Source organism: Cetorhinus maximus, unplaced genomic scaffold (assembly GCF_964194155.1).
Source record: "Cetorhinus maximus unplaced genomic scaffold, sCetMax3.hap1.1 HAP1_SCAFFOLD_2118, whole genome shotgun sequence".
In the NCBI taxonomy this organism is placed as follows: Eukaryota; Metazoa; Chordata; class Chondrichthyes; order Lamniformes; family Cetorhinidae; genus Cetorhinus; species Cetorhinus maximus.
Genome location: NW_027598057.1, coordinates 28,133 through 47,410, shown reverse-complemented (window position 1 = coordinate 47,410; position 19,278 = coordinate 28,133). Strand labels below are relative to the sequence as shown.

At 49.8% G+C, this 19,278-nt stretch overlaps 1 protein-coding gene across 1 annotated transcript; it reads right to left on the bottom strand.

Moving 5' to 3' along the window:
- Window positions 1-8,676: 8,676 nt before the first annotated feature.
- On the bottom strand, window positions 8,677-15,382 carry LOC144677006 (stress-associated endoplasmic reticulum protein 2). Its single transcript, XM_078537272.1, has 3 exons — window positions 15,226-15,382; window positions 11,222-11,297; window positions 8,677-8,952 (listed from the first exon to the last, which is right to left on the bottom strand). The coding sequence occupies exons 1-3, from the start codon at window positions 15,307-15,309 to the stop codon at window positions 8,912-8,914; spliced, it is 201 nt and encodes a 66-aa protein (XP_078393398.1). The 5' UTR covers window positions 15,310-15,382; the 3' UTR covers window positions 8,677-8,911.
- Window positions 15,383-19,278: the final 3,896 nt, after the last annotated feature.

The window sequence follows — 19,278 nt, the reverse complement described above, 5'->3', positions numbered from 1 at the left end:
CTAATAGAAAGGCAGGATTGGCAGCTCAACATTCCTGGTTATAGGGTATTCAGACGAGATGGAGAGGGGGATAGAAGAGGAGGGGGTGGTTTGCAATATTGATCAAGGGATCAATTATAGCAGCGAGGAGGGATGATATCTTGGAAGGATCATCAAATGAGGCCATATGGGTGGAAGTAAAAAACATAAAAGGGGCAAACACGCTGTTGGTTGTGTACTATAGGCCCCCAAACAGTCAGAGAGAGATAGAGGATCAAATATATAACCAAATTTCAGAGAAGTGTAAGATAATAAGGCAGAAATAGTTGGGGGTTTTAACTACCCAAATATTAACTGGGATAGTTTTAGTGTACAAGGTATGAGGCATCCAGGAGAACATTTTTAGCCAGTACGTAGAAAGCTCAACAAGGGAGGGGGCAGTTCTGGACCTAATATTTGGAAATGAGCCCGGGCAGGTGGAAGGTGTAACAGTAGGGGAGCATTTTGGAGATAGTGACCATAATTCAGTTAGATTTAGGATAGTTATGGAAAAGGATAAGGCTGGGCCAGGAATAAAAGTTCTAAACTGGGGAAAGGCTAATTTGATGAGATACGATTTGGCCCAAGTGGACTGGGAGCAGCTACTTGAGGATAAAACTGTCAGAGCAGTGGGAGGCATTCAAGGAGGAAATAGCGAGAGTACAGGGCAAATATGTTCCCGTAAAGACAAAGGGGGGACCAAGTCTGAATAACCCTGGATGTTGAGAGACATAAAGATTAGGATTAAGAAAAGAGAAGCTTATGGCAGATACCGAGGGCTCAATGGGGCAGAGTCCCTAGAGGAGTATAAAAAGTACGGTGAGGAACTTAGAAAGGGAATTAGGAAAGCTAAGAGAGTGCATGAGAAAACATTGGTGGGGAGAATAAAGGAAAATCCAAAGAGGTTATTTAAATATATAAAGAGCAAGAGAATAACTAGGGGAAGAGTAGGGCCAATTAGGGGCCATAGAGGTAATCTGTGTGTGTGGACCCGGAAGACGTGGGTACAGTCCTCAATGAATACTTTGCATCGGTCTTCACAATGGAAAAGGACGACACAGGTATAGACATCAGGGTGGAGGGCTGTGAAATATTAGAGGAAATTAACAGAGAGAAAGAGAGGAGGTACTAGCGGGTTTAGCAGCCTTAAAAGTGGATAAATCCGCAGGCCCGGATGAGATGTATCCCAGGCTGTTGAGGGAGGCAAGGGAAGAGATATCAGGGGCCCTGGCAGTAATTTTCAAATCCTTTCTGGCCACAGGTGAGGTGCCAGAGGACTGCTAACCTTGTTCCATTATTTAAGAAGGGAGGAAGGGATAGACCAGGGAATTACAGGCCAGTCAGTCTAACCTCGGTGGTGGGGAAGTTACTGGAAAGACTTCTGAAGGACAGAATATATCTGCACTTGGAGAGACACAGATTAATCAGGGATAGTCAGCATGGATTTGTTAAGGGAAGGTCGTGTTTGACAAATTTGATCGAATTTTTTGAGGAGGTAACCAGGAGTGTTGATGAGGGTAATGCGTTTGATGTGGTCTACATGGACTTTAGCAAGACTTTTGATAAGTTCCCTCATGGCAAGAAAGTAAGAGCCCATGGGATCCAATGCAAAATGGCTCGTTGGGTCCAAAATTAGCTGAGAGGCAGGAAGCAGAGGGTGATGGTACAGGGATGTTTCTGTGACTGGAAGTCTGTTTCCAGTGGGGTTCCACATGGCTCGGTGCTGGGGCCCTTGCTGTTTGTGATGTACATAAATGATTTGGATGGAAATGTAGGGGGTATGATCAAGAAGTTTGGGGATGACACAATAATTGGTAGGGTGGTAAATAGTGAGGAGGATAGCCGTAAACTGCAGGAGGATATCAATGGACTGATCAGGTGGGCAGAGCAGTGGCAAATGGAATTCAACCTGGAAAAGTGTGAGGTAATGCACTTGGGGAGGGCTCACAAGGAAAGGGATTACACTATGAATGGTAGAACCCTGGAAAGCATTGACGATCAGAGGGACCTTGGTGTGCATATCCACAGATCCCTGAAGGTAGCAGGGTAGGTAGATGATTGGTTAAGAAGGCAAATGGGCTATTTGCCTTTATTAGCCGAGGCATAGAATACAAGAGCAGGGAGGTTATGCTGGAACTGTATAAAATGCTGGTTAGGCCATAGCTAGAGTATTGCTTACAGTTCTGGGATCCACATTATAGGAAGGATGTGATTGCACTAGAGAGAGTGCAGAGGAGATTTACCAGGATGTTGCCTGGGCTGGAGAGTTTTAGGAAAGATTGGATAGACTGGGGTTATTGAGGAAATTGAGAGGGGACCTGATAGAGGTGAGTAAGATTGTGAGAGACGTAGATAGGTTGGATAGGAAGGCACTTTTTCCATTAGTAGAGGGGTCAATAACCAGAGGCCATAGATTTAAGGTAAGAGGTAGAAGGCTAAGAGGAGAGTTGAGGAGAAATGTTTTCACCCAGAGGGTGGTGGGAGTCTGGAACTCACTGCCTGAAAGGGTGGTTGAGTCAGAAACTCTCGTAACATTTAAGAAGTATTTAGATATTCACTTGCGTTGCCATAGCCTCCAGGCCTATGGGCCAAACGCTGGAAAATGGGATCAGTGTCGTCAGATCTTTGTTGACCAGCGAGGACACGATGGGCTGAATGGCCTCCTTCTGTGCTGTAAACAGGCATGAGTCTATGAAGCATAACCTCTCTACTTTTGTATTCAATTCCCCTTGCAATAAATGATAACCTTTAATTAGCTTTGCTAATTACTTGCTACACCTGCAGCCTAACCTTTTGCGATTCAGGCACTCGGACGCCCAGAACCCTCTGCTTCTCAGAACTCTGCAATCTCTCACCATTTAGTTTCTTTTTTACTCTTCCTGCCAAAATAGACAACCTCACATTTTCCTACACTATACTCCATTTGCCAGATCTTTGCCCACTCACCTATATCCTTTTGTAGCTTCCTTATGCCCTCTTCATTTTCCTACCCATCATTGTGTCATCAGCAAATTTAGCAACTATACCATTTATATAAATTGTAGAGTTTAGGCCCAAGCACTGATCCCTGTGGCACACCACTCATTACATCTCCCTCTCCCTCCCAGAACCATGATAGGGTCCCCCTTGTTCTCACTGATCACTCCACCAGCCTCCGCATTCAAAGGATCATCCTCTGCCATTTCCGCCAACTCCAGCATGATGCCACCACCAAACACATCTTCCCTTCACCCCCCCGTCGGCATTCTGCAGGGATCGTTTCCTCCGGGACACCCTGGTCCACTCCATCATCCCCTACACCTCAACCCCCTCCCACGGCACCTTCCCATGCAACCGCAGAGGGTGCAACACCTGCCCCTTTACTACCCCCCTCCTCACCATCCAAGGGCCCAAACGCTCCTTTCAAGCGAAGCAGCATTTCACTTGCACTTCCCCCAATTTAGTCTACTGCATTCGCCGCTCCCAATGCGGTTTCCTCTACATTGGAGAGACCAAACGCAGACTGGGTGACCGCTTTGTGGAACACCTTCGGTCTGTCCGCAAGCATGACCCAGACCTCCCTGTCGCTTGCCATTTCAACACTCCACCCTGCTCTCAAACCCACATGTCCGTCCTTGGCTCGCTGCATTGTTCCAGTGAAGCTCAACGCAAACTGGAGGAACAGCACCTCATCTTCCGACTAGGCACTTTACAGCCTTCTGGACTGAATATTGAATTCAACAACTTTAGATCATGAACTCTCTCCTCCATCCCACCCCCTTTTTTCTATTATTATATATTTTTAAAATATATTTTTCTTTTCCCACCTATTTCTATTATTATTTTAAATTTATTTCCATCCATTATTTTATCTCCACCTTTTAGCCTATTTCGATCCCTTCCCCCCACCCCACCCGGGCTATCTGTCCCTTGCTCATCCTGCTTTCTACCCTTAATGTCACCATTAGCACATCCTTTAGCTAATATCACCACCGTCAACACCCCTTTGTCCTTTTGTCTATGACATCTTTGGCAATCTCTTCTTTGCCTCCATCTATCACTGGCCCTCTATCCAGCTCTACCTGTCCCACCCCCCGCCACCCCCTTAAACAGCTTATATTTCACCTAATTTCTATTTCTCTTCAGTTCTGAAGAGTCATACGGACTCGAAACGTTAACTCTATCTTCCTCTCCACAGATGCTGTCAGACCTGCTGAGTTTTTCCAGCTATTTTTGTTTTTGTTTCAGATTTCCAGCATCCGCAGTATTTCGCTTTTGATAAGGTCCCTTGTGGCAGAATTGCCAACCAGAAAATGACCCATTTATGCCTAATCTGTTTCCTGTTAGCTAGAAACTCTTGTAACATTTAAGAAGTGTTTAGATATTCACTTGCATTGCCACAGCCTCCAGGGCTATGGACCAAGCGCTGGAAAATGGGATTTTTTAATCTTCTATCCATGCCAATATGTTACCCCATGAGCTTTTATTTCCTGCAATAACCTTCGCTGAGGCAAATACCTTCTAAAAATCTAAGTACAGTACATCTACCAGTTCCCCTTTATCCACAGCACCTGTCAATTCTTCAAATAACACCAATAAATTGGTTAAATATGATTTCCCTTTTACAAAGCCATGTTGACTCTGCCTGATTACCTTGAATTTTTCTAAGTGCCCTGTTATAAAATCTCTAATAATAGCTTCTAACATTTTCCCTATGACAGATGTTAAGCTAACTGGCCTGTAGTTTCCTGCTTTCTGTCTCCCTCCCTTTTTGAATAAAGGAGTTACATTGGCTATCTTCCAATCTAATGGAACCATACACAAATCTAGTGAATTTTGGAAAATTAAAACCAGTGCATCAACTATCTCACTAGCCACTTCTTTCAAGAGCCTAGAATGAAATCCATCTGGACCTGGGGATTTGTCAGCCCGCAGCCCCAACAATTTGCTCAGTACCACTCCCCTGGTGATTGTAATTTTCTAGAGTTCCTCCCTCCCTTCCAATTCCTGATGTACAGCTATTCCTGGGATGTTACTTGTATCCTCCACAGTGAAGACCGATGCAAAATACCTGTTCAATTCATTTGCCATCTCCTGATTTTCCATTATTAATTCCCCAGGCTCGCTTTCTATGGGACTAACGCTCATCTTGTTAACTCTTTTCTTTTGTTTAAAAATCTATAGAAACTCTGAATATGTCTAGATTCTCACGTTAGAAATCTCAGCTGCTACATTCTAGTTCATTACTTTTTTTTTTTAAAAACGTAAAACTATTTTGAGGTTAAAAGAAAAATCCAAGAGCTGTAACGCTGAAATAAGAGTGGAAAAATGTTGCCTCAGGGATAGGCGGTTAACACATCCAGTTAACTATCTTCAATCAATTAAAATATGACACACCATGACCACACAAACTCATGTTCTGTAACAATTTTTTTTTCAATTATAAATTCCTTGTTTTTTATATCAGTAACGAACTGGATGACTCTTTCAAAGAACCATCACAAAGCACAACACGAAAGGAAAAGCTAGAGAAAGAAACAGGATTTGCTGACAGGTTGAAAGATGAAGGGTAGGAGGAAACTCATACGGAGCAGAAACAGGGACATGGAAACTGTCAGGCCAAATGATCTATTTCTGTGGCGTAAATTCGGCGTCATGCCCAGATAGTGGAAATTCTCCATGTAAATGTGTCACGCTTTTAACCACACCCTCCTGCCAACTGGTGGCACTGCAGCACCACAGTACTGCTTCTCCCAGCTCCAGCCAGTAGCTGCAGAAAAACCGCCGAGCACCAAGTCTTCAACGAGAGAGTTTGAGAATCAGGCGAGCACTACAGTTTACAATGAGAGATACACTTTTATTGCTGTTGAAATACAACTTGAGGATTTTGAAAACGGCGTGCACAAATTTAACTTCTCAGGATACAAAACTCAAATTTAACAAATGCCAATTAGTCACCACAGACCGTAACCAGTGTAGGATTTTGGTTTATCTTTTGAAAAAAAAGTTACATTGCAAACCAACTGTAAAACTCTGTACAAGTGACCCAATGGCTCCCATGTGAAGGGCAGTTTTACATCTGCAATCTTGACAACTGAATGTAGAACGTTCTAAACTTCGAACTCTTGCTGCATGTGAGTTAAAGGCGCGACAGGACTTGAGGCAGCGCTCTCCCTCAACGCCACCCCAGAGGTGTGCCCACAACAAGCTGGAAGCCAATCCCAGGCTTCTACACATGTTTAAAACCTCTACAAAAACAAAAGGGGCGGGGGGATTTATGAGCAGCACTGAGGTGGTGAAGGTAGTTCTCATGCCACCTGTCCTGGGTAACACAGCAGCCAGGGGCACAGGGAGGTTTCTAAAGTTAACTCTCACAGGGGTAGGCGGGACGCAGGTTTGAGGTGACTGTCAGATCAGCTTTGATCTTAACAGATGGTGGAGCAGGCTCGAGGGGCCGAATGGCCTACTCCTGCTCCTTGTTCGTGTGTGCTGCCAGATGATCAGGGGCGTCAAGGTCTTGCTGGGATTGACAAACGGGTGAACCAAATTGCAGCAGCATTAAGAATGTCAGTGGGTCCACGGTTAACTCCTCTTCACAATTCAGGAGATGGAGTTGGGGGGAATCCCCGCAGAATAGCAGATCGCAGCTCCTTGGTCACGTATCATAAACACAACAAGATCAAAAGCCCAGAGACTTCGAAAATCAATCTCGGTTGGACTCGGGCTCGATTCAACGGGACAGCCAAATGCCATCCCGCTGCGGTTCTCCTGTGGTCAGCACTGCAGTGGGAGGGGGGGGTGGTGGTGCATTGTGATAATCGAATGTAGATACAAAAGTGAGGGCGGGAGCGGTTAAAATCAACCCGTGGCAACACACCATACGGCACTAAACAGACAGACGATGGCTGGAGAGGGTGACAGGAAGCAATGGCACACTCGTACAATAAGAGGCGTTTGTGTGCATTTGCAGATGGAGGCAGGTGGTCAGTCGAGAGCAGAGTTTTATTCTGTATTCGCTTTTGTTATATTTCAGGCTCTCCCAGGTTTGAGTGTAATGGTTTCCGCTTGAATGCTAATAATTTAAGCAAACAAACCACTGGTTCAACATTCACAGCAATTACTTTTTTCCCTATCCAAAAGGGTGTGTTTGATACTCAATTGCAAACAATGTAGAGAGTAAAGCTCCCTCTACACTGTCCCCATCAAACACTCCCAGGACAGGTACAGCACGGGGTTAGATACAGAGTAAATCTCCCTCTACACCGTCCCCATCAAACACTCCCAGGACAGGTACAGCACGGGGTTAGATACAGAGTAAAGCTCCCTCTACACTGTCCCCATCAAACACTCCCAGGACAGGCACAACACGGGGTTAGATACAAAGTAAAGCTCCCTCTACACTGTCCCCATCAAACACTCCCAGGACAGGTACAGCACGGGGTTAGATACAAAGTAAAGCCCCCTCTACACCATCCCCATCAAACACTCCCAGGACAGGTACAGCATGAGGTTAGATACAGAGTAAAACTCCCTCTACACTGTTCTCAACAAGGAAAAGAGTTTGTTTTTTTTTAAAACAGACCCGTGTGGTCAGGTCCTATTTCATATAATGACTCTTCTACTGCTGCAGCAAGTAGGCCAGTTCTAGGTAACCTGGTCTTCTGCCAACACACACTGTACACAAGGTCAGCACGACCAGGTTGTACAGTGACTGGAATGGCTCCACCACAATCAAAGTATAAGAGGTGAGCCTTCCCTGTCACTGGAGGTTAGTCACTTACCATTGGGAAATCTCATCAGTCACCTTGCAATTGGTCCCAATTAGATAGCTCACTTTTCATTCAAGGTCAATGCAATGAAAAGGGTGGGCTTGTGGGTGCAGAAACAACAGAACCTATATTGATATAATGCCTTACACAACTTCAGGGCATTGCAAAGCACCTCAGCTCCAGAGATTAAATTGCTTCAGGAACCTGTGAAAATATTAAGAGTCAACATTCACTGTCCTCCAGATTAGGTCCAATTTTACTCTGTTAAGGGGGGGCGGGGGGAGGTTAGTGATGGTGAAGGGGCGAGTGTGAGGAGACTGCTCTCACACCGTTTGATCAGGAGTTCACACCGGCCTTGTGATCTACAGGGTAATGGATTTGTTTATATAAAGGCAGCTGGCAGTTTTAGACTGCAGATTGTTCCATTTTCTTTTAAAGGTAGAGACAAGAACTGAGCGAGTGTGAAAAGAACCCCAGCTCCTCCCTGTCCGCCACTCACCGTCTTCAAACACTTTGTAAATAACTTCATTGTATCAGGAAGGTTTTTTTTTACATAAAAAGGCAACAGTCTCATTCCTTCCAGGTCAGTCCCATTTATCTCTACAAACGGATGACAGTTGAAAAAGCGTAAAAGTGGGACTGACTGACCAACTGGAGCAGTGAACAGCCTGGACAAAGTGTTACAGTACGGGGACAGTGTCCGAGGACTGACCCAGGACAGCTGGCAAGTTCAAAAATTATCCGCAATTTCCAGGGTTCCTCGAGCAGGTTTGTGTGGTTGTAGTTTGGAGCTATTTAAGGGAAGCTGTGCAGTTACAGAGATAGTCAGTAAAACCAAAACTTAAAACAGCTGGAATGTGTGCTGCTGGGTATCTGGAACACAGCTCAGATTTGCCAGGGAGGCAGTTGGTGGAATTAATGTTGCTTTAATTCTCTATAACTTATATAATATATATTTTTATATAAAGCCGTCTACAAGGTGCACCTGTCTTGCTCATTGCTGGGGAACACTGATTAGGGCTGCAGGTTTTTCTGCATCAATGACTTGGCAAGACAAGAGTGTTCATGGTGCAATCCAAAAGAGAGTCAGGAATTGGTCAGAGTCCGAGAAACAAAATAACTGTGGCTGCGGGGAAAACCGTCCTTCAAGCTCCCATCCGGATACTCTGGATAATCTGGAAAATTGCTGTGAAGGAGGAGGGAAAAGCACACATTAGGAAGAGAGTAACGAGTCCCAATCTGCTCTGAGTCAGCAATCGCCCAATACTCACACCCTGCTCATAGCTTGGTCAAAAGTACATGCATTGCAGTACATTGCATTACAGTCCAAACCAGCACTTGGTGTCTTAGCCCCTCTGTACACCTTGCCCCTTCACCTTAAGGGCCTGGGCTCTCGTATGCCCCCCCCTATCAGGTCAGAAACCTGTCCTCCCCGCCCTCCCTCCCTCCCTCCCCCCAACACTGCCCTCCTTCCTCCGATGGTCACTCGGGTGGATACATTGAAGAAATTTGAGCCCATTTCTGTCTCATTCTAGCGGAGGGTGTTCCTTACACGAAACAGATTGCGTTCCACGGCATTTAGAAAGTTAAGGGGAGCTATTCTCGCAGTTTAAGATATTAAGGGGAGTTGATAAAGTAGATAAGAAATAGGAGTGGGCCACATGGCCCTCAGGGCTGCTCCAACATCCAATAAAATCATGGCTGGACCACTCAGCTCCACATTCCCACCCTCTCTCCATATCCCTCAAATCCCCAACTGCCCAAAACATTATCCATCTCAGTCTTGAATACACTCGCTGACTCAGCATCCACGGCACTCTGGGGTAGAGAACTCCAAAGATCCACAACCCTCTAGGTGGAGAAATTTCTCCTCACCTCAGTCCAAAATCGCTGACCCCTTAACCGAGACGGTGACCCCTGTTCTGCACTCTCCAGCCAGTGGGGGGTGGGGGTGGGGGAAAAAAACAGCCTCTCAGCATCTTTCCTGTCCTGTTATATGTTTCAATGAGATCACCTGTCACTCTTCAAACTCCAGAGAATATTGGCCCATTCTACTCACTCTCTCCTCATAGGAAAAGCCTCTCCCCTCAGAAACCTCTACTCTATGGTTAAGTCTATCCCTCCTTAGATACAAAGATCAAATACTCCAGGTGTGCCCTCACCAAAGCCCTGCAAAACTGCAGCAAGACTTCCTTACTCAAGCACTCCAAACCACTTGCAATGAGGCTCAACTTTGCCTTCTAAATTTCTTGCTGTACTTGTACATACAGAAAATATTCTCAGACGCTGGGGAATCTAGGGCGAAAGGACATAGTCTGAAAGTGAGAGCTAGACGTTGCGGGACTGACATTAGGAAGCACTTTTTCACGCAAAGTCAGGGATAAGATTGGTACACTCTTCCACTAACAGCAGTTAAGGTTAGATCAATGAGAGCGATCCTAAGGGAAGGGGAGGTCGGGGGGAGGAGTGGGGGTAGTACAAGGAGTTCGGTCGCAAATCAGCCATTATCTAACCAAATGACAAAACAGGCTCAAGAACTAAATGGCCTCCTGCTGATCCTACGTTTATAAAAAAATCACCAACAATCATCGCTAAATTTAAAATGCCCAGCTGAATTTATAAGGGTCAGGGCTGGGGGTCAGACACCGGGTTTCACCCCCAGGACACAGGAGTTTAAATCCCAGCCAGAGGCAGCACAGAGGTGTTGGCCAATGACACCCATTTCTTTGGTGCCACATTTCTTCAGTAGTGCCTTCCAAACTGGTGACCGCTCCCACCGACACACAGTAGCAGCAGTGTGTATACCATCTACAAGCTGCACAAGGCTCCTTAGACAGTACCTTCCAAACCCACGACCTCTACCATCTAGAAGGACAAGGGCAGCAGATAGATGGGAACACCACCACCACCTGGAAGTTCTCCTCCAAGTCACTCACCATCCTGACTTGGAAATATATCGGCCGTTCCTTCACTGTCGCTGGGTCAAAATACTGGAACTCCCTCCCTAACAGCACGGTGGGTGTACCTACACCACAGGGACTGCAGCGGTTCAAGAAGGAAGCTCACTACCACCTTCTCAAGCGGCAATTAGGGATGGGCAATAAATGCTGGGCCCGGCCAGGGACACCCACATCCCATAAATGAAGTTCAAAAATAGTCCCTGGTGAATAACATGAAATTGTCATTGCTAACTGAGTGTCCTTTTAAAACAGAATTGGATAAATATTAGAGGGAAATCAATTTACGGGGCAACAAGGAAAGAGCAAAGGGGGTGTTAATTAAAATAGTACTTTCTAAGAGCCAGTACAGACATGGTGGGCTGAATGGCCTCCTTCTGCATGTTATCATTCTATGAATCCTGCATAGTCTTTTATGGCAGGGAGAGGGAAATAATGACAATTCTCCCCTGAATGGAGTCCTGACAGTCACAAAGTGGGAGGGAGTGAAACACCAACCTGATCCACACACCACAAACACGAACAGCGCCAACAACCAAGGTGCCACTGGTGCCCTCTCCTCCTGGAGGGGTCTCTGGAAAACAACAGAGAGAGTTAATAGTCTCTGCCCCCCATTCCCCGACATACAGCCACACACACCGCAAAGCGGCCAGCAAACCTACTGCACAAGACAAACCAACTCAGTCCCATCAGCTCCATTCCAGCAAGTCAAGGCTGCTCCAAATGAGCCAGATGGCAGCAGGAATGAAGCACCCTGAGCAATGGGGAGGGGGCCAGGGGAACTGAGTGCAGCAGGTCGCAGTTGACCTGATACCGCGCCCCTCATGTTAGAAAACACAAAGGCCCTGCTTTCCCCAGCTCCTAAAGGGCTTTACAGACAATAATATACTCTTTGAAATGTAGTCACTGTATGAAACGCAGCAGCGAGATTGCGCATGGCAAGCTCCCACACACAACACTGCGATAGTGACCCAGATCGTCTGCTGCTCTTTGCAGTGATGCTGTTGAGGGAAAAATATTGGTTCCAGGGCACCAGGAAGACCTCCCCTGCTCCTCTCTGAGATAGTGGATATGGGATCCTTTACATCCACCTGAGGGCACAGTCAGTCAGAGGGAAATGCAAGGTCAACATCTGATCCAAATCCCAATGCCGAGGGAGTGCCGCACTGTCAGAGGGTCAGTACTGAGGGAGCGCCGCACTGTCGGAGGGTCAGTACTGAGGGAGTGCCGCACTGTCGGAGGGTCAGTACTGAGGGAGTGCCGCACTGTCGGAGGGTCAGTACTGAGGGAGTGCCGCACTGTCGGAGGGTCAGTACTGAGGGAGTGCCGCACTGTCGGAGGGTCAGTACTGAGGGAGTGCCGCACTGTCGGAGGGTCAGTAGTGAGGGAGTGCCGCACTGTCAGAGGGTCAGTACTGAGGGAGTGCCGCACTGTCGGAGGGTCAGTACTGAGGGAGTGCTGCACTGTCGGAGGGTCAGTACTGAGGGAGTGCCGCACTGTCAGAGTGTCAGTACTGAGGGAGTGCCGCACTGTCGGAGGGTCAGTACTGAGGGAGTGCCGCACTGTCGGAGGGTCAGTACTGAGGGAGTGCCGCACTGTCGGAGGGTCAGTACTGAGGGAGTGCCGCACTGTCGGAGGGTCAGTACTGAGGGAGTGCCGCACTGTCGGAGGGTCAGTACTGAGGGAGTGCCGCACTGTCAGAAGGTCAGTACTGAGGGAGTGCTGCACTGTCGGAGGGTCAGTACTGAGGAAGTGCTGCACTGTCAGAGGGTCAGTACTCAGGGAGTGCCGCACTGTAGGAGGGTCAGTATGGAGGGAGCGCAGCATTGTCGGAGGGTCAGTACTGAGGGAGTGCTGCACTGTTGGAGGGTCAGTACTGAGGGAGTGCTGCACTGTCGGAGGGTCAGTACTGAGGGAGTGCTGCACTGTCGGAGGGTCAGTACTGAGGGAGTGCCGCACTGTCAGAGGGTCAGTACTGAGGGAGTGCCGCACTGTCGGAGGGTCAGTACTGAGAGAGTGCCGCACTGTCGGAGGGTCAGTACTGAGGGAGTGCCGCACTGTCGGAGGGTCAGTACTGAGGGAGTGCCGCACTGTCAGAGGGTCAGTACTGAGGGAGTGCTGCACTGTCAGAGGGTCAGTACTGAGGGAGTGCTGCACTGTCGGAGGGTCAGTACTGAGGGAACGCCGCACTGTCGGAGGGTCAATACTTTTTTTTTATTCATTCATGTGATGTGGGCTTCGCTGGCTGGGCCAGCGTTTATTGCCCATCCCAAGTTGCCCTTGAGAAGGAGGTGATGAGCTGCCTTCTTGAACCGCTGTAATCCATGCGGTGTAGATACACCCACAGCGCTGTTAGGGAGGGAGTTCCAGGATTTTAACCCGGCAACGGCCGATATATTTCCAAGTTAGGATGGTAAGTGATTTGGAGGGAACTTCCAATTGGTGGTGTTCCCATGTGTCTGCTGCTCTTGTCCTTCTAGATGGTAGTGGTCATGGGGTTGGAAGGTGCTGTCTAAGGGGCCTTGGTGAGTTTCTGCAGTGCATCTTGTAGATGGTACACACACTGCTGCTACTGTGCGTCAGTGGTGGAGGGAGTGAATGTTTGTGGATGTGGAGCCAATCAAGTGGGCTGCTTTGTCCTGGACGGTGTCAAACTTCTTGAGTGTTGTTGGAGCTGCACTCATCCAGGCAAGTGGGGAGTATTCCATCACACTCCTGACTTGTGTTTGTAGATGGTGGACAGGCTTTGGGGAGTCAGGAGATGAGATACTCGCTACAGGATTCCCAGCCTCTGACCTGCTCTTGTAGCCACGGTATTTATATGGCTGGTCCAGTTCAGTTTCTGGTCAGTAGGAACCCTCAGGATGTTGATAGTAGGGGATTCAGTGATGGTAATGTCATTCAACATCAAGGGGCGATGGTTGGATTCTCTCTTGTTGGAGATGGTCATTGCCTGACACTTCTGTGGCACGAATGTTCCTTGCCACTTGTCAACCCAAACCTGGAAATTGTCCAGGTCTTGCTGCATTTGAACATGGACTGCTTCAGTATCTGAGGAGTCATGATGGTGCCGCACAGTTAGAGGGTCAGTGTCGAGGGTGCGCCGCACTGTCAGAGGGTCAGTACTCGGAGGGTCTGTACTGAGGGAGAGCTGCACTGACGAAGGGTCAGTACTGAGGGAGCACCGCACTGTCAGAGGGTCAGTACTGAGGGAGTGCTGCAGTGTCGGAGGGTCGGTACTGAGGGAGTGCTGCACTGTCGGAGGGTCAGTACTGAGGGAGTGCCGCACTGTCAGAGGGTCAGTACTGAGGGAGTGCTGCAGTGTCGGAGGGTCGGTACTGAGGGAGTGCTGCACTGTCGGAGGGTCAGTACTGAGGGAGTGGCGCACTGTCGGAGGGTCAGTACTGAGGGAGTGCCGCACTGTCGGAGGGTCAGTACTGAGGGAGTGCCGCACTGTCGGAGGGTCAGTACTGAGGGAGTGGCGCACTGTCGGAGGGTCAGTACTGAGGGAGTGCCGCACTGTCGGAGGATCAGTACTGAGGGAGTGCCGCACTGTCGGAGAGTCAGTACTGAGGGAGTGCCGCACTGTCGGAGGGTCAGTACTGAGGGAGTGCCGCACTGTCGGAGGGTCAGTACTGAGGGAGTGCCGCACTGTCGGAGGGTCATTACTGAGGGAGTGCCGCACTGTCGGAGGGTCATTACTGAGGGAGTGCCGCACTGTCGGAGGGTCAGTACTGAGGGAGTGCCGCACTGTCAGAGGGTCAGTACTGAGGGAGTGCCGCACTGTCGGAGGGTCAGTACTGAGGGAATGCCGCACTGTTAGAGGGTCAGTACTGAGGGAGTGCCGCACTGTCGGAGGGTCATTACTGAGGGAGTGCCGCACTGTTGGAGGGTCATTACTGAGGGAGTGCCACACTGTCGGAGGGTCATTACTGAGGGAATGCCGCACTGTCGGAGGGTCATTACTGAGGGAGTGCCACACTGTCGGAGGGTCATTACTGAGGGAGTGCCACACTGTCGGAGGGTCATTACTGAGGGAGTGCCGCACTGTCGGAGGGTCATTACTGAGAGAGTGCCGCACTGTCAGAGGGTCAGTACTGAGGGAGTGCCGCACTGTCGGAGGGTCAGTTCTGAGGGAGTGCCGCACTGTCAGAGGGTCAGTACTGAGGGAGTGCCGCACTGTCGGTGGCTCTGGGTTTCGGTTCGCTGTTCAATCCATGCTGAGGTGGCACTGCGAGAAAGCCCCGACCTCTTTCGGTCGCCCGCCCCCAAAAGCACTCCATTGGCTACCACCAGGGTGGGGGAGGAGCCCATGTTGAATGACGTCCCCATCCACCAATCAGACGCAAGGCGCCACCGCGCCGTTGGACAAGTCGACTGTCAATCAGCGAGGTTGCGTCATCACGCGGACTCCGCGGCTGGGTCCGGAGAGCCACGTAAACACCGTGAGTCCGAGTGAGGAGGGGGGACGGCGGCGGCGGGCCCGGGGCCCTGGTACTCACGGTGCTCCGCGCCACGTTCCCCCGCTGGGTGATATTTTTACTGTGCTTCTCGTTGGCCATGCGGATCCGCTGCTTCGCCACCATCTTCGCCTCACTGATTCTCCTCAGAACCGCCGAGCGACTGCCAGAGAGAGAAAGAGGCAGGGACCGGAATTAGAGGCGGGGCCTGCTCCCAACCGTCCCCTGCCCCCGCCCTCTCCGATGCGGCACGCACTGATTGGATAGAAACCCGTCCATCATATTTGTGAACCCGCCCTTCTGTCTCTGAACAATATGATTGGAGGGGAGCCTGTCCGACAAGTGTGCACCCGCCTCTGCTTCGACCACGCACGTTCCCATTGGACCAGACAAGGCGTCACGTCCAGAATCTACGTCAAAGTAACCTCCTGTCAATCATCTCTTTTTAAAGGGATAGTCCCAGTGCAGCTGTCAATCATTTCTGTTTAAAGCGACAGTCCCAGTGGCAGCGGTCAATCATTTCTGTTTAAAGCGACAGTCCCAGTGGCAGCGGTCAATCATTACTGTTTAAAGCGACAGTCCCAGTGGCCAATCATTTCTGTTTAAAGCGACAGTCCCAGTGGCAGGGGTCAATCATTTCTGTTTAAAGCGACAGTCCCAGTGGCAGGGGTCAATCATTTCTGTTTAAAGCGACAGTCCCAGTGGCAGGGGTCAGTCATTTCTGTTTAAAGCGACAGTCCCAGTGGCAGCGGTCAATCATTTCTGTTTAAAGCGACAGTCCCAGTGGCAGCGGTCAATCATTTCTGTTTAAAGCGACAGTTCCAGTGGCAGCGGTCAATCATTTCTGTTTAAAGCGACAGTCCCAGTGGCAGCGGTCAATCATTTCTGCTTAAAGTGACAGTCCCAGTGGCAGTGGTCAGTTGTTTCTGATATATTGTGACCTAGACTGCGGTGATCAGGGAATGAGTTCAAAATTTGCAGGTGATACAAAGATTGGAAACGTGATGAGGCTAGTCTTGAACTTCAAAAGAGGGGGGCATGAAAAAACATTGGTGGGGAAGATAAAGGAAAATCCCAAGGCATCTTATAAATATATTAAGGGCAAGAGGATAACCAGGGAGAGAGTAGGGCCCATTAGGGATAAAAGTGGCAATCTGTGCGTGGAGACGGAGGACGTAGGTGAGGTTTTAAATGATTTCTTTTCATCTGTGTTCACTATGGAGAAGGACGATGTAGGTGTAGAAATCAGGGAGGGGGACTATGATATACTTGAACAGCTTAGCATTGAAAGGGAGGAGGTATTAGCAGTTTTAGCAGGCTTCAAAGAGTAGAGCAGTTGATGTAGTCTACATGGACTTCAGTAAGGCTTTTGACAAGGTCCCACATGGGAGACTGGTCAAGAAAGTAAGAGCCCATGCGATGCAGGGCAATTTGGCAAATTGGATGCAAAATGGCTTAGTGGCAGGAGGCAGAGGGTGATGGTCGAAGGTTGAAGGTTTTTGCGATTGGAAGCCTGTGACGAGTGGTGTGCCGCAGGGATCGGTGCTGGGACCCTTGCTGTTTGTAGTGTACATTAATGATTTAGATGTGAATATAGGAGGTACGATCAGTAAGTTCGCAGATAACACAAAAATTGTTGGTGTCGTAAATAGTGAGGAGGAAAGCCTTAGATTACAGGACGATATAGACGGGCTGGTAAGATGGGCAGAGCAGTGGCAAATGGAATGTAATCCTGAGAAGTGTGAGGGCACAGATTCAAAATAATGGACAAAAGGAGTAAATGTGAGGTGAGGAAACATTTTTTCACCCAGAGGGTGGATGGAGTCTGGAACGAACTTCTAGAGAGGGTGGTGGAGGCAGGTTCGATCAAGGTATTCAAAAGGGAATTGGATTAATACCTGAAAAGAGAGAATGTGCAGGGTTACGGGGATAAGGCAGGGGAGTGCGACTAGGTGGAATGCTCTTCCAGAGAGCCAGTGCAGACTCGGGCCGAATGGTCTCCTCCTGCACTGTAAAAATTGTGCGATTCTGTGACTTATTTCCCCTCAAACATTTCCATTCCTTGCAGAGAGGCAGCACTGACTCGAGGGGCCGAGTGGCCTCCTCCTGGGCCAGAACCATCCTGTGAGCTGATGATTCTGTGTAGCACCATCTCCACTTGTGACAGCGTTTGCTGCTTCAGCACTGGCCAAGGCGAAAATCACAGCACCCACCCAGAAAATGAACAGACTTTCATTTAAAAAGTGACTTTCAAATGGTCAGGATGCCCCCCTAGGGCTTTCTGATCTGTAGCCTCTGTTGTATGAATGAGAACTGCAGGCTCCCATAGAGAGCAACGTGATAATGAGAACATCTCGTATCTTAGTGACGTTAGTTGAAAGATGAATTTTGGCCTCAGGACACCAGGGAGAACTCGCCCGCTCTCCTAGTTACTCTTCGAAATAGTGACTGTGGAATCGTACACCCACTCAAGAGGTCACCTACAACCCCAGTGAGAGTCAGCACCTTCAGGAGAGGAGGGGGACCTGTACCCCAGTGAGAGTCAGCACCTTCAGGAGAGGAGGGGGACCCGTACCCCAGTGAGAGTCAGCACCTTCAGGAGAGGAGGGGGACCCCGTACCCCAGTGAGAGTCAGCACCTTCAGTACAGAGGGGGACCCTGTACCCCAGTGAGAGTCAGCACCTTCAGGAGAGGAGGGGGACCCCGTACCCCAGTGAGAGTCAGCACCTTCAGGAGAGGAGGGGAACCTGTACCCCAGTGAGAGTCAGCACCTTCAGGAGAGGAGGGGGACCTGTACCCCACTGAGAGTCAGCACCTTCAGGAGAAGAGGGGGACCCTGTACCCCAGTGAGAGTCAGCACCTTCAGGAGAGGAGGGGGACCCTGTACCCCAGTGAGAGTCAGCACCTTCAGGACAGAGGGGGACCCCGTACCCCAGTGAGAGTCAGCACCTTCAGGAGAGGAGGGGGACCCCGTACCCCAGTGAGAGTCAGCACCTTCAGGAGAGGAGGGGGACCTGTACCCCAGTGAGAGTCAGCACCTTCAGGAGAGGAGGGGGACCTGTACCCCACTGAGAGTCAGCACCTTCAGGAGAGGAGGGGGACCCTGTACCGAAGTGAGAGTCAGCACCTTCAGGACAGAGGGGGACCTGTACCCCAGTGAGAGTCAGCACCTTCAGGACAGAGGGGGACCTGTACCCCAGTGAGAGTCAGCACCTTCAGGAGAGGAGGGGACCTGTACCCCAGTGAGAGTCGGCACCTTCAGGACAGAGGGGGACCCTGTACCCCAGTGAGAGTCAGCACCTTCAGGAGAGGAGGGGGACCTGTACCCCAGTGAGAGTCAGCACCTTCAGGACAGAGGGGGACCTGTACCCCAGTGAGAGTCAGCACCTTCAGGAGAGGAGGGGTACCTGTACCCCAGTGAGAGTCAGCACCTTCAGGAGAGGAGGGGGACCTGTACCCCAGTGAGAGTCAGCACCTTCAGGAGAGGAGGGGACCCTGTACCCCAGTGAGAGTCAGCACCTTCAGGAGAGGAGGGGGACCAGTACCCCAGTGAGAGTCAGCACCTTCAGGAGAGGAAGGGGACCCTGTACCCCAGTGAGAGTCAGCACCTTCAGGAGAGGAGGGGGACCCTGTACCCCAGTGAGAGTCAGCACCTTTAGGAGAGGAGGGGGACCCCGTACCCCAGTGAGAGTCAGCACCTTCAGGAGAGGAGGGGGACCCCGTACCCCAGTGAGAGTCAGCACCTTCAGGAGAGGAGGGGGACCTGTACCCCAGTGAGAGTCAGCACCTTCAGGAGAGGAGGGGGACCTGTACCCCAGTGAGAGTCAGCACCTTCAGGAGAGGAGGGGGACCTGTACCCCAGTGAGAGTCAGCACCTTCAGGAGAGGAGGGGGACCCGTACCCCAGTGAGAGTCAGCACCTTCAGGAGAGGAGAGGGACCTGTACCCCAGTGAGAGTCAGCACCTTCAGGAGAGGAGGGGGACCTGTACCCCAGTGAGAGTCAGCACCTTCAGGACAGAGGGGGACCTGTACCCCAGTGAGAGTCAGCACCTTCAGGAGAGGAGGGGGACCTGTACCCCAGTGAGAGTCAGCACC

What these genes read in the sequence shown, in the direction of transcription:
- LOC144677006 (XM_078537272.1), bottom strand. Translation starts at nt 15,309, where the DNA reads ATGGTGGCGAAGCAGCGGATCCGCATGGCCAACGAGAAGCACAGTAAA. An exon ending in GGAACGTGGCGCGGAGCACC is followed by an intron (nt 11,298 to 15,225) that starts GTGAGTACCAGG and finishes GTTGTTTTCCAG; the next exon opens with AGACCCCTCCAGGAGGAGAG. An exon ending in GTTTGTGGTGTGTGGATCAG is followed by an intron (nt 8,953 to 11,221) that starts GTTGGTGTTTCA and finishes CCTCCTTCACAG; the next exon opens with CAATTTTCCAGATTATCCAG.